A 14,089-nucleotide genomic window follows, 5' to 3' on the forward strand; every position below is an offset into this window, starting at 1 on the left:
AAAATGAAATACTAAGGGCCCGTTTGAATCAGTTTTGCTTTTCACTTTTTAAAATATGTTTTATAAAATTGTTTTGAAAAAGTATTTTTAAGAAGAGAACTATTAAAAAATTTATTTGGTAACATGACTTTTCAAAACTGTTTTAAAAATGAGAAAATAGAAATATTTGTTTGGTAAATTATTTTTAAAAACAGTTTTTTTTTAAAAATGAGAAATTTTTTAATAAATAATAATTAATTTTTTATTGACTCATATTTAAATATACATATGATTTAATGACTCATAATTAATTTTTTAATGACTCATAATTAATTTTTTTAGAAATTTCTTATGATTAAATATATGATTTAATTCCTTTTTAGAGTCAAGTTAATAACTTGTTCACACAAAAATTATCAAAATTTTATAGCGTATATCAATATCTGAAGCATACATATGAAATCAAACTAACATAAGTATTTAGAAATAACCACTAAAATTCAAAGTTGCTTGTATGAAAATGTAACATAGAGATAATTAATTCACTTAATTGCTACGGTGTACCCACATCTCATCTCTAATATGATTTCTCTTCATTGTCATTTCAGCCGCACCTTCATTAGATAATCTTGTTAAGTTGTCGACATTGGAACTTGTTCCTTCTATGATAGGACCTTCTTGTATTCCCTCGAGTTCGACAGGATCCATTTCTTCCCATATCCTAAACAACTCGTCCGGTAAATTCCACTTGCGTATATAATTGTGAATAGCACAACACGCAATAACTATGAGTCGTTGCCTAGAAGGCTTATAAGGAGGCATCAACTTTAAAATAGGAAATCTATTTTTCAGCACCCCAAAACAACGCTCAATTGTCATCCTTAGAGACGAGTGTCTATAGTTAAATAACTCTTCCGGACTTCTGGGTTGTCTACCTTGACCTCTATATTCTTGTGCGTGATACCTTTCACCCCTATAAGGGGGAAGAAAACCTCCAATACATGGATACCCAGAATCAACGAGATAAAATGAACCTTCATCAAATAAAATATATGTTAGTTCAACTTTGTTAATTTCATTGAACATAATTTTATGTTGATACCATGACTTACCTCTAGGTGGCCAAGGAAATTCAGCATTTTGATTTGTAATTGCATCCAAAAGAATCTTTGAATCATGTGCACTTCCTTCCCATCCCGAATATACATACGTAAACATCATGTTAAAATCACAAGCACACATGACATTTTGTGTGATTGTTGCCTTTCTATCTCTACATGAAATTTGTTTTTCTGCAGGAACCGATGCACTGATATGTGTACCGTCAATCGCACCTATGCAATTCTTTAAGACATAACCCAAATAATATGAATAATTAAACCATAATCAAATTATGTTGAAATAAATATACAACTACAATAGAAGAATATGAATTATGTGCATACCTTAAACCAAGGATAGTATTTTGAATTATTTTTAATTCTTTCAGGAAACTCTTTGGACTCTTGCTTTATTAGTTCCTTTCCAAATCGACAAACTGCCCTTAATACCTCCTTAAAATTGCGTGATATTGTTTCAGTGGAATGTTGAAAGCGGATTGAAGCAACTCTATGACGAACATTATGACCAATTATGAATAAAAATGTAGCAACCTTCTCTTCAACAAGCACATCTCTTGAGTCACATAAGTAGTTCTTCTCCCTCAATTCATTACAAAAATTAATAAAACATTCTTTCTTCATTCGAAATAAATCAAAACAACTTGTTCCAGATCCATTTAATACTTCAGCAACAAACTCACGACCAGTCAACGAAGATGTCAACACCTTTGCTTTGTTAAAGTATTTCTGATGATAATTATAAATCATACTATTAAAGAGAAATTCTGCGAATTCATCATCACTTGCATCAGAAGTAGAATCATCACTTTCATCAATATCAATTCTGGTTAGAACCTGTCATACAATTTAATAACAAAACTTTAAGAATGGTACATTCAATAAAAAGGTTTTATAACATAACTATGAAATTCAAAATAATGCATAAAAACACAAACAATTGTCAGCAAACAGAACAAAGTACACAATCATAAAAATAATAAACAAAGTACTAAGAGAAGTATGTCTCATTACTATCACCATAAGTTTAAGTAAGACTTTATCCTTAAAGTCTAAGTACCCATCCACGTTTCCTCTCAACAGACATGGCGATGAACACTTCTCTCCAATCAGGATTCATAAACTTTTCCAAAGCTTTTCCATATGCATCATGTGGAATGTCTTCCATCTCATCCAGAACAGTCACACACTTAGTAAGAGAGCAGTCTGATGTTACACGTGAAGTAGCCTCCACACTCCTATCCCTATACCTCTCAGCTTTTGCCAAAGATGCTTTAGCCCATGCCGAAAGTGCCTCTCCCATCATATGTGATGTAGACTCTTTCTTGGATCGTACTTGAACTTGTCTCTTTCCACTACGTGTGATGTGCTCAACTTCATGTAGATCATCGTCTGAACTATCACCATTAACACGTACATGACTCGCACTCCCATTGTTAAGGTATTGATTGTCAAGCTCATTTTCTTCATCTGTATTTGGAGGGTCTTGAGTAGATGAATGATGAAGTACTCCAGTTGCATTATTTTTGTTGAATATGATTTCCAACAACTTATAATGATCACACCCTTTCTTTTGAAATTGAGAAGCTTTATCATGTACCTAAAATCAATTGCAAATAGATTAAAAACTTTCAAAACATTATAACTATATTTAACAAACAGTAAATGCATTGTGATCAAATTGTTAAACAAACAATAAAATGTTTTATCACAGAGGAATATAATGGTAAATTGACATAAAAGAGAGGAATCAACACAATTATATTGATTTTGTTATAACAAACAGAATCTCCTAAGAATAACAATTATGCACAAGAACAACACATCTGCAGTAGGCAGCAAGCTAATAATAGGCAACAAGTATTTTAAAGAAATTAAAACTTATTTCAAATTGGCCAAAATAACTTAACATGTGGTCTGCAGCACACCACACCATGGCCTGGAACCCTATATCTTGCTCATACCAAAAACTAAACAAATCAATTAATATAGTAATGTTAGTACAGTTTTAATTTTGATCATTTATTTGTAGTGGGATATACTTTCGCAAACACTTTCAATTCAACAATTCGCATGCATGGCTATCGGCGAACATATGGAGAATTGTGTTTCTCTGCTGCGAGCAAGTGTAAGCTTAATTTCTCTTATTTACCATTCAAATTACAAGGTGAAACTCTTGCCATTAAAATTTAATAACTTTCTTTCACTTGCGAATGATAGACTTCCGAGGACAAGACTGAAATCTTTTACCTACAAAAGAGTTACGCAGACGCATCAGCTTCCTACGTGGTTTATGCTCCACTAGACGAACCGGCATTGGTTCATCTTGCAAAAGGATTGAAACCAGACAATGTTATTGCATTTCCTTCAGGGTTTGCTATCATTCCGGGAGGGTTACCGAAAGATAATGGCAATAATGCTGGTAGCAATGAAAGTCTTCTAACTATCTCATTCAATCTAATTGATAAAGCCACCCATGTTTCACGTGTCCCTCCTGAGTCGGTTGAAACTATCTATAGGATCATTACAGAAACTGTTACTGCTATAAAGGATGTCATCAATAGTTTGAACTTGTTTTCTATAGTTCTAGCATTGTATAACCTATACAGTATAGGCTATGCATTGTTGTTTTTGCACTTATAAATCAATTTTGTACCTAACTTGTATTACAGGATTTGAATATGAACTTTTTTCAAGTTACTGGTAATGTGAAACAGAAAACTTTGGATATTAGGAAGCAAGCTCTGGTAATTCCACAGTTCCAACCCAGGAGTAGTAAAAATATCAGAAAGCCATTCGATGAAGAGGTACTAGAGGATAGGATCAGATTTGTTACAAAAAGTTGGTATGATTACTCCTTTAGATACTTCTTGTAATGGTGATATGAAATCTGAAACCACTTGTAGCATGTGTACTGATGCTGGTTTCAAAGTAACTTCTCTGCTTGCAGATATTGATCCAAAAAATTCAACCAAGTGTTTTTACTTTTCAATTTTGTATGCTATTGGTATTGTGAATCAGTTTGGTCCTACAGATCCTGCTGCAGCTGCTTGTTATGCCACTTTCATCAAAAGGGTCATCAACAGGGTCATCATTCTTTCATCAAATAACATTACCCCACACTTTCTCTTCTTGCAGAATCACAAGCTCATTGTAGTGGAAGCAGATGGAAACTACGTGCACCCATTCGCCGTCGACGACATCGACATCTACTCCGGCGAAACCTATTCAGTTCTTCTCACAACAGATCAAGACCCAAACAAAAGCTACTGGCTCTCAATTGGCGTCAGAGGAAGAAAACCAAACACATCACAAGCCTTAACATTCCTCAACTACAAAACAATCTCCGCCTCCGTTTTCCCAACTTCACCACCGCCAGTAACTCCATTATGGAACGATTTCAACCGTAGCAAAGCCTTCACAAAACAAATCATTTCCAAAATGGGAACACCGCAGCCACCAAAATATTCAAACCAGAAAATTCTCCTCCTCAACACACAAAACTTGATCGGTAATTTCACTAAATGGGCTATCAACAATGTTTCATTAACATTACCAGTTACACCTTACATAGGATCATTAAAGTTTAAACTGAAAAACACATTCGATAGAAAACCGCCACCAAGAACATATCCAATCGACTACGACATATTTAAGAATCCGGTTAATCCGAACACAACTACGGGTAACGGTGTTTATGTTGGTGTTGTTCTTGATTTTGTGTTGATTATTATGTATAAAAAATGGGATAAGATGAGAAGGGAAAATCTTTATCACAGGTCAGTTGAAAACAGTGTTAGAGACAGTCCTACTAACAGTGTTACTACTAATCAACATAGCAGTGACTGATTTCACAAATTCATATAACAATCCATAACTAACAATCCTAACCATTTAACTTACCTCCTAACTTCTAACTGATTCAAGCGTTAACACTTACTAACAGTCTAGTTAAAAACCTAACAAACTAAACTAACTTCTTCTAATTCATAGTAGTTCAGTTTAAACATAACATCAATGAACTAATTCTAACAGTTCAATATAACTAACATATCTAGTCCCTAACTGGTTTTTCCAATTTCCTTTCCCTATAACAGTTCAATCAATCTTTAAACAAACTATTAACATCACCAACTGTCAGAATTTTAATTCACCAACAGGAAACTAACAGAGTTAATACTCTAACCAAATTTGTTCATGAGACTAATTCACACAAATGACTGACCTAACTGAATTTCTGCTCATGTTCATTATCAAGGCCCTTAAGGTTTTTCACAAGGAAGTGCTCCTCTTCGTGGTTATCCACCTCATTGTAATTATCTTTTCACTCCTATCCGGGCTACAAATAATTTCTGTCAAAGCAGGAGGAATGATGTCACTTTCTATTGACAATCTTGGAGCCCTATGGATGTGGGGAAACTGTCCTAATCAAAGCAAAGACGGTATATTCTCAATAGTAAGCAATTTCACTCCAACGCCGGTTTGGGATTTTCATGGTCACGTTGTAATAAAAGTTGCTTGTGGGAATGAACACATTATAGCACTAGAGTAATATAATGCATCATGCCATATGTAAGATATGTATATTATGAAAATCACTAGAGTAAAATTATAAGCAACATACCTTAAGATAATTTCTCCAGACCTCTTCACTTGCAGTAACTGTGTTTGTTTCTGCATTCCACCCAAATCCGGTATTTTGCAAGAGTGAATAGAACTCACGATACATGGCCCGCAACCTATGCATTTTTGCCTTTAGTTGTCCGGCTTTAAATGATCGATTAGTTATGGAACTCAACTTAGTAGTCATTGAGGTCCATATTCTATTATGAAACACACCATTTGGCATATTTCCTTTTGTAACTTCATCAACCATAATGTCAATGAAAACTTTAGTTACAAAATCAGGCCAAAGCTTTGAGTCACTAATGTCAACATTAGTTGCCATCTATCATAAAAATAAGCAACTTAGGAAATCTAAAATAAAATCACACATAGTCATTCGCAAGAATAAAAAACATAAACATATTTTATTGCCTCAAGTCCAATGAAAACTATTTCTCAACAAATGAATTATTCAAAAATTTGAAGAACATACAAGATTATCATGACATAGAAACAGAGAGTTTGTTACCTGTGCAGCAATGGCAGATGCCCCAATAGAAGTAGGTGCAATCGAGGAAGAGGCAGGCCTGGTCGAGGAGGAGTCTGGCGCAGCAAAATACGGACGATAGCTATTATTCTTCATGCTTTTTCAAAATCTCAAACCTGTTTAGAACTAATTAATACAAAAAATTCCTTACAACCAAGAATTGCTATGATAGTAGAATGATAGTAGCATTGAACAGAATTGTTTTATTCTACTGTAAAACAACATCCCAAAATATAATTTCCTTACAACTAATCAAAACAAAAAAATATTCAGTTCCACAATATTCAGTTCCACAATAAAATCATTTTAGCATGTAAACTTTACTAGATCTAAAATTCTAAATTCAATTCCACAAATGGATAGATTATGCATATCAAATTGGGTTAATCCAACAAAACTTTAAACAAAAATATTCATATAATTTCTACTAGATCTAAACTTGAATCTTACATACTGTGAAATCTATTGACAATAGTTCAAGATGAAGAAAATACCAACCTAAAAAATCCCAATCACAAATTGTAGAGAAGAAATTGAAGATTAGTGAAAAATGGAAGATCGTGTGGAATCAGTGCTGAGTGAAAAATGGAAGATCTTGTGGAATCAGTGCTGAGTGAAAAATGGAAGATCGTGTGGAATCAATGTTGAGTGAAAAATGGAAGATCGTGTGGAAAGTGCTGAGTGAAACTTTTTCGTTGCTGCATTTTTGTGTGAGAGAAGATTGTTTTCAATTTCATTTGTGTTTAAAAAACCAAAATTGAAAAATTAAAAACATGTTTAAGCTGTTTTACTTTTTTAGTTTTTAAAAATTAAAAACACAAAACAGTTTTTGAAAATTATAATTTAAAAATAGTTTGCCAAATACATTTTTAATTTTTTAATTTTTAAAAACAAAAAAACTGTTTTTAGAAAGGGATCCAAACAGGCCCTAACACACAAGGAAAGAGCATTTCTTAAAAATTTATGATAAAATAACTTTAGAACTTGTTTCTTTGTAAGATAGAGTCTTGAACAAGGAAGGGCATGTCATTCCAATCAAGGTTGTTCATACTTCTTTACTTCCGGATAGTATGCAAACTTGTAAGTTTTATCAATGCTTTAGTGAGACCTTGGATAAATAGTATGCAAACTTGTTAGTTTTCTCAATATTTTTGTGAGACCTTGGATAAAGCTTTGAGAAATTTTGCTTGGCACAACAAGAGAGATCAATTCATGCATATGATTAATTGGAACAAAACTACTAAGCCTTAAAAAATAGGTAGTTAAGAGATTCGTCCAACCCTGTTTGCAAAACACTACTTTGTTAAACAAATAAGAACAATCAAACAAGAAATTTTAAATCTCACTTTTGAAAGAAAAATGATGGCTCACCTACATAAAAACATTATTCTCAAAGGTCTTGATGTGTTAAAAGATGGTTTCAATTTTTAATATAGAGATGAAGATACCAATAATTGATTTCATGACTTTTCATTAAATATATCCCAAACTTAAATAATCAAACACAAATATGGGCTAATCACATTTAAAGGTCTTTTGTGTACCTCTCTAATTCAGAAACAAATTGCCTGAGGTGTTCACTATTCCGAAAATTAAAAACGTATGTCCCTGGCCAACACAATGTTGCAATTCAGTTTATGTCTTGGATGAGTAAATAGTGTTGAGTTGCAAGTTTTGTTAAAATAGAGAGTTTGTTATTAATTTACTGTTGCAAGCTTTGTTTAAAATTTATTATTTGGCCAGTCTTAAAATTAGTCTAGCTCCACAACTGAGCAAGGGGGAACTAGAATAATATTGTTATTCATTAAGTTGTGTAGATTCTAAAACATTGTACTACTTGACCGCTAGCATGAGTTGCAATGCAGAAATTATAATTCCAAACTTCAAGATGGATACAGCTCATTAGGTGGGTCAGAAAATTAGGAAACTTGTACAAGCAAACAGATGCAGATAATCTAAATTCATTTCACGTGCAGTTCTTGCGAACATAAATTAGAAAACAAAAACATTAGATGAAAACAATGTTGTGAAATTCATCAACCTTTGATGATTAATCTTAAATCGGCGGTAGTGGATATGACAAAAGTGTATATTTTATACATGTATGTGTGAGGTTGAGCATGTCTCAAACCCGAAAAGGAACAAAAGCCTTCAAATAATCAGTAGCATAATCCAAACACAATGGCCACAAAACGATTAATTGATACGAAAAGATAAATGAAATAACAAAACAAACACAATTGTATCCGCATAGAAAACAATAAGCTCAACCATCCCCCAAATACAACACTTGCTGCATTTTTTATTATAAATCCCTTTAGGAAAAAATGGTACCACATTATAAGTCATTTTTTAATATCAACGTATCATTAATTATTTTTTCTATTATACCCTTGCATATTTATTATTCTCTCTCCTTTCAATTGTTTAAATTTATCTTTTTCATACAATTAATGAAGGACAATTTTGTAAAATCCTTCTTAACAACAATTACATTTCTTAATTCGTGTTAAAATGTCAAAAACAACTTATATTACAAAACAGAGGGTGTAGATATTAAAGAAAATATAGTTGAAATTTTAACATGAATCCATTGAAAGTGCACAGCAACTGATGTTTTCAATCATTGAGTTTATAAATTCGTTAACACATGCCAGACTTTTTCGACATGTGTCATACGAGTGTCATGCAAATGTCGGACACTAACACGTTGGACACCACGACACGCCTACTCCTAGAGGTGTTTGTGTTTTATAGGTTCAAACTTTTAACACGTGACACGGCACCTATCAATTGCTAAGTCATAAGAAAAAGGTATGTAATCAATGGTACTTCATTTAACAAAAACGCTTCAAGTATAAATATGGAAAATGCATTTTCAAATAGCCCTTCTAAGTTGTGACAATTTGGTCCGTGTGGACATTTGCATATGGATGAAGACTACACGGCCCCATGGCTTTTTGTTTGAGGAACGGCTGGCATATGTGATTTGAATATTAGCCTTGGTTGTATTCTGGCTTGAGGTTATATATTTAACTTATGTGTGCTAATGGCTTCTTCCAATTCAGTCTATTTTAAAGAAAAGGTCAGCCTTGCGTGTTTTATAGTGTGCTGCCTTCAGTTCACACACACACACACCCCTGAGGCACACTCAAATTCAAGCAAAAAATTGGCTGGTCCTAGTGAAGTCAGCATAGCATCTAAAGTAAAACACATAATTCAGCTTCCAGATGAAGGGAGACAAAACGTAATGTTGAATATAAGCAATTATAAAATTGAATAAAAATTGATGTCTCTATCATCATAATCTAGTCTCTGCGAAATTCGGGCTTGTCTAGTCAAGTCTGACAAATATTAGAGTAAATGGCACAGTAGTTTCTTTTGTAATGCTTTGCATATAATTAGCAAAACAAAATTACAATTAGAAAAAAGATTAGTTAGTTAGAACTATCTAGAAGGTTAGTATAACAACCTTGTGCTGAGTTGTAACTGAAGTTTAGTGTCGGCGGATAGTGGCGCCATTCACAATTTCTTTTCACAAAACTTAGGTGAGTAAGTTGGGACACTCTCGACTTTAACATCAAACAAGATGATGGATACCAGGCCATGGATCAAGGGAAGTGTGACGATTTAGAGTTGGAAATGGAGGGTGAAATTTTTAGCATGAACGTTCATTTATTCATGATGGAAGGTGTTGATGTGGTGTTAGGGATTTCTTGATTGAAATCCTTAATGGATATGTTAATCAATTGGGAGAAATGGAGTATGAAATTCTGGAAGAATGGTAGATAGGTGACTTTGACTGGGTTGGAAGAGTGGCACCAATAGTGCTCATTACAAAGTAACTTGGCAGGATCTGCCAAGCAACTAGGGGACAAGCTATGATCCTTAGAGAACAAACGAGATGGATGTGCAGGAAAGGAAGGGCAGGGGGTTTTACTCGAGAACAACAAGACGAGCTCAATGAGATTTTGGTACCGTTTGATGATGTTTCCAAGAGCCTAAAGGGTTGCCTCCTAAAAGGGAGAAGAACATTCCATCATACTCGATGCAGGGAAATGAATAATGAATGTTAGGCAGTATTGATAACCAGACGAATGAGATAGAGCGGCAGGTTCAAGAAATACAAGCAGTTGGAATTATTACAAATAATTGAGTTTGTTTTCAAGCCCGACCATCTTGGTAAAGAAGAAGGATGATTCATGGCAGATGTGTGTGGACCACTCAGCACTCAACAAGGTAAATGTTCCAAATAAGTTTCCCATACCAATTATAGATGAGTTAAATGATGAATCATGTGGATTGTACTTCTTTTTCTAAATTGGGTTTGAAATAGTGATATCACCAAATTTGAGTCAATCCGGAGGATGTGCGCAAGATTGTGTTTAGGGGAGCCAACATGACTTTGCAGGGGGGACACTCTATAAATTCCACATGACTTTGCAGGGGGGACACTATAAATTCCACATGACTTTGCAGGGGGGACACTCTATAAATTCCACATGACTTCGCAGGGGACACTCTATAAATTCCACATGACTTCGCAGGGGGACACTCTGGTTTTTACCAGACATAGAAGAGACGGACAACTGATGTGTACTGGAAAGGGAAGGCTCAGGAGTGCATAATGCAATGTCTGCCAACTCTAGAAATACTTGGCTACATCACAAGTAGGATTGTTATCGCCGATGTGGTTGCCTGATGTTATATGGGTGGAAATGTCTATGGACTTCATAACTTGACTGTCAAAGTCTAAAAGATTCAAAGTTATGTTTGTGGCCATTTATACCACTTAAACATCCATACACCACACGAAGGGAGACAAAAAGTAATGTTGAAGAAAATGATATAAACAATTATAAATTGAATAAATTGATGTCTCTATCATCATATCATAGTCTCTATGGAACTTAGACTAATCTAGTCCTAGTTTCAAATTTGAATCTTTGTGTTTTTCTTGAAAAGAAATTTGGCAGAAGTATATTTTGGTTACCATAATCAAAAATAAGTTCGAAAGAACATATACGAATTAGATTTCTAAGAAAAATTGATTAACCTAGTATATAATATAAAACATACTTAATATGTAAGCATGCATAATACTAAAGAAATATTATTTACCTTGGAGTTAGGTTTTAATGGAACACGAATCGACAATAGGCGGTCCATCTTTGGTAAACCGTTTCCAGACCTGGGCCTGGAAAGTTATAATAGGGCTGTTGAAAGGATCAACATGTGTGGCAGCATCTTTTGCTTCAAAGGTAATGTAATAAGTAATAAAAGGAGTGTGACATCGGCATGCTTTGACAAGGTTATGAAACTGGTAATCTGAACCCTAATAAAACAACAGTAGATTAACAAATAAGTTATAGAATGAATACACATATATGCGTATATGTTAGATTGGTGGTTAAATAGTTTTGAACCTGGTCATTATTGTACGTTTTCAAAGAAAGCTTGGAGAGTTCTGTGAGACAGGTGCGAGCATCATCGTTCATGGTAGTAATGGGTTTGGGAAAGTTATTGGCAGATACATTTGCTAAGGGTGGAACAGGGATAGCATCGAAGGGCTGCACAATCCAGAATAAGAATATTAGAGAATAAATTATGTGAAACATAAAATTGAAAAGTAAATTAAGAGAGAAACGTACACTTATGTTAGCAGAGTCTCGTAAATACTCAGCCACTGCCTTAGCCTCTTCATCGTCTTTCTTAATCTGCGCCTTATTCCTATAGTAAAAGCGGGAACATCTAAAACGAAAAGGAATAGGGTTATTGTCAAACCGGCTTGAGAAGTCTTCATACACCAGATCTTCATATGGTTTCGTTGTGTAATCCCAATAAGGGAATCCTTTCTGTTCCGAATCCGATTCCAACTCCTGTTCCGATTCAGACTCAGATTCCGATTCTGATTCCTCTTCCAATTTCAGCCGTTTTCCTCTTTCATCGCAGCTTTCCGGGGGCGGTCGTGTGACGCCGAGCAAGTTGGTATCGAATTCCTTCGACATTCTGGACGACGGTATGATCCACAATTCACATTCAGATATTACATCTAAAACCTAAATGAATACACCAATCCTCGAGTATAAACCAAAAAGCTGAGTTTTCTTTTTCAGTTTGGCCTTTTTTTAGAGCGTGACCCGTAACAAATCTTACACATTTTCTATTTATTTTTATTCTTTATTTATGAATTTAATATATACGCATCAATGCAATAAAAATATTAATATTTTATAATATTTGGGTCGTTAATTTAAATTTAATGAATTTACTTAATTTATCATTGAGGTGGTAGTAAATAATAGTTGAATCAGAATTTGCAAACTATCAATTCTCTTTATTTTAAGAGAAAAAAAGAATATGTTTTGATTTTTACCGTGTCAATCAATGAAACTCGTGTATTCCGCCATCACATTTTTATTTTTAAAATACTATTATAATTTAGTAATATAAAATGTTTTGATTGGATGTCAGTGTAATTTACACTGACAATGCACTACCTTTAACCTCTTATTTTAATTGAATAGCTAAATTTTTACAATACCAATTAATCATAATAGTTGGATTTTATGTTTATCTTTTATTTTAACAATGATAAAAATAATTATTATTGATACTTGTGAAAATGATTACTACCTTTAACCTCTTTCCATTTATGATTCCGCAACCGAACAGTGACTCCGTCTGTGGGAAGCGACTTCCAATTCCTACAATTTCCACAATTTCACGTTCGATCCTCATATCTGAACTCTGAAAGTGTCTCAGACAAAGAAATCAAAGTCTCAAGAATCCAAAGTCTCATATTTACACTGCTTGGAATGATCGAACTCTGATCCAACTCTTATCGACTATTCACGATGATCCAGAGTCGTCAAGAAGATACACTGATTGGCGCAGACGGATCTACAAAGTTCCTAATGGTCGGGCCTAGGTCGGTCAGAAACCTCAATCTCTCACCCCCGTCGAAGCTCGCGAGTGAAAGTATGCAGACTCAAATCCAGATTATGTTTCGCGAGGTCGAGCAGCATTCTAGATTCGCACCAGCCGAATGAGCCTCCAAGGGAACCTATTCGAATCGGAGCCAGAGCCCGCCACAGACTCGGGCAAGAGCGAAAGAGATCACTTCTGGGAGATGTGATGACACAAATATCGTCATGCCCGGCCAACATCGAATATTTCATCATCGTAAAAGACTCACGTCAAAGGTCTCGTCATTATAACGACAAAAACCTGGTCCCGAACAATCAGTAAGGCTTCGGGGCTGCAAAATGATTAATGATTTGCAGGATGAGGGATAGTCCCTGAAGTGAGGTAACTCAAGTGATCAAAAAACTGTGTGGGTGGTCGGTCGATGGGAAGTCCGACGGGGGTGTGAAGATAGAAGAATGACAAACTAATCCTAATGAGACACGCCGGGCATAATCAGCCACGAGATTTTATATGCTACAAAGCGAGAAGCACGCCAGAGGATCTCAGCCACTACAAATGCCAATCGGAATCCCTTCAACCCCGAAGAAGACACGAGCAACCTAGATGTACCTATGTGACCCCAAGCTTAATGGTGCTTGTCCATATCAACCTGAAAATCAAAGTCAGACGCGCACAGCAAAGGTTGAACACATCACAAGCCAGGGGCTCGAGCCTCCAAATCTACTGACCATTGAGCCACTCGGACTACACGCCCGAGATCGAGCGCTCGGTATACACTTGCTGCCAACCGCAAGATTTAATTAATGTATTTGTAAATTTTATATAAAAAGGTTGCTCTCTCTGCCTTAGGGATGCGTGCAGTTGCAAGTGTTGTGAAGGGATGAGCCTCAGGCCCTGGCCCACTTTCTAA

General features: G+C 34.9%; 2 protein-coding genes across 9 annotated transcripts; both read right to left on the bottom strand.

Annotated features, from left to right (window-relative positions):
* Window positions 1-392: 392 nt before the first annotated feature.
* Window positions 393-12,399, bottom strand: LOC127083218 (L10-interacting MYB domain-containing protein). Of its 8 annotated transcripts, XM_051023498.1 has the most exons (9): window positions 11,901-12,399; window positions 11,676-11,819; window positions 11,371-11,584; window positions 7,794-7,857; window positions 6,748-7,357; window positions 6,232-6,375; window positions 1,425-1,934; window positions 1,092-1,323; window positions 393-1,013 (listed from the first exon to the last, which is right to left on the bottom strand). In XM_051023498.1, the coding sequence occupies exons 6-9, from the start codon at window positions 6,343-6,345 to the stop codon at window positions 526-528; spliced, it is 1,344 nt and encodes a 447-aa protein (XP_050879455.1). In that variant the 5' UTR covers window positions 6,346-6,375; window positions 6,748-7,357; window positions 7,794-7,857; window positions 11,371-11,584; window positions 11,676-11,819; window positions 11,901-12,399; the 3' UTR covers window positions 393-525. The 8 variants fall into 8 exon arrangements, with proteins under 8 accessions (XP_050879455.1, XP_050879453.1, XP_050879450.1 ...); XM_051023496.1 differs by lacking the exon at window positions 7,794-7,857 and having other exon boundaries at window positions 6,232-6,365; XM_051023493.1 differs by lacking the exon at window positions 7,794-7,857.
* On the bottom strand, window positions 11,279-12,257 carry LOC127079910 (uncharacterized). Its single transcript, XM_051020260.1, has 4 exons — window positions 11,901-12,257; window positions 11,676-11,819; window positions 11,441-11,584; window positions 11,279-11,305 (listed from the first exon to the last, which is right to left on the bottom strand). The coding sequence occupies exons 1-4, from the start codon at window positions 12,255-12,257 to the stop codon at window positions 11,279-11,281; spliced, it is 672 nt and encodes a 223-aa protein (XP_050876217.1).
* Window positions 12,400-14,089: the final 1,690 nt, after the last annotated feature.

The sequence above is a fragment of the Lathyrus oleraceus genome, chromosome 5 (genome assembly GCF_024323335.1).
Source record: "Lathyrus oleraceus cultivar Zhongwan6 chromosome 5, CAAS_Psat_ZW6_1.0, whole genome shotgun sequence".
NCBI lineage: Eukaryota > Viridiplantae > Streptophyta > Magnoliopsida > Fabales > Fabaceae > Lathyrus > Lathyrus oleraceus.

Excerpts from the sequence above, each read along its gene's own strand:
- LOC127083218 (XM_051023497.1), bottom strand. The coding sequence starts at position 6,345 with ATGAAGAATAATAGCTATCGTCCGTATTTTGCTGCGCCAGACTCCTCC. Across the intron at positions 1,935-6,231 it reads CATCTGCCATTGCTGCACAG|GTTCTAACCAGAATTGATAT; the intron begins GTAACAAACTCT and ends ATTGTATGACAG. Across the intron at positions 1,014-1,091 it reads ATTTCCTTGGCCACCTAGAG|GTTCATTTTATCTCGTTGAT; the intron begins GTAAGTCATGGT and ends TATTTGATGAAG.
- LOC127079910 (XM_051020260.1), bottom strand. The coding sequence starts at position 12,257 with ATGTCGAAGGAATTCGATACCAACTTGCTCGGCGTCACACGACCGCCC. Across the intron at positions 11,585-11,675 it reads AAACGTACAATAATGACCAG|GGTTCAGATTACCAGTTTCA; the intron begins GTTCAAAACTAT and ends TTGTTTTATTAG. Across the intron at positions 11,306-11,440 it reads TTATAACTTTCCAGGCCCAG|GTTAATCAATTTTTCTTAGA; the intron begins GTCTGGAAACGG and ends ATTATATACTAG.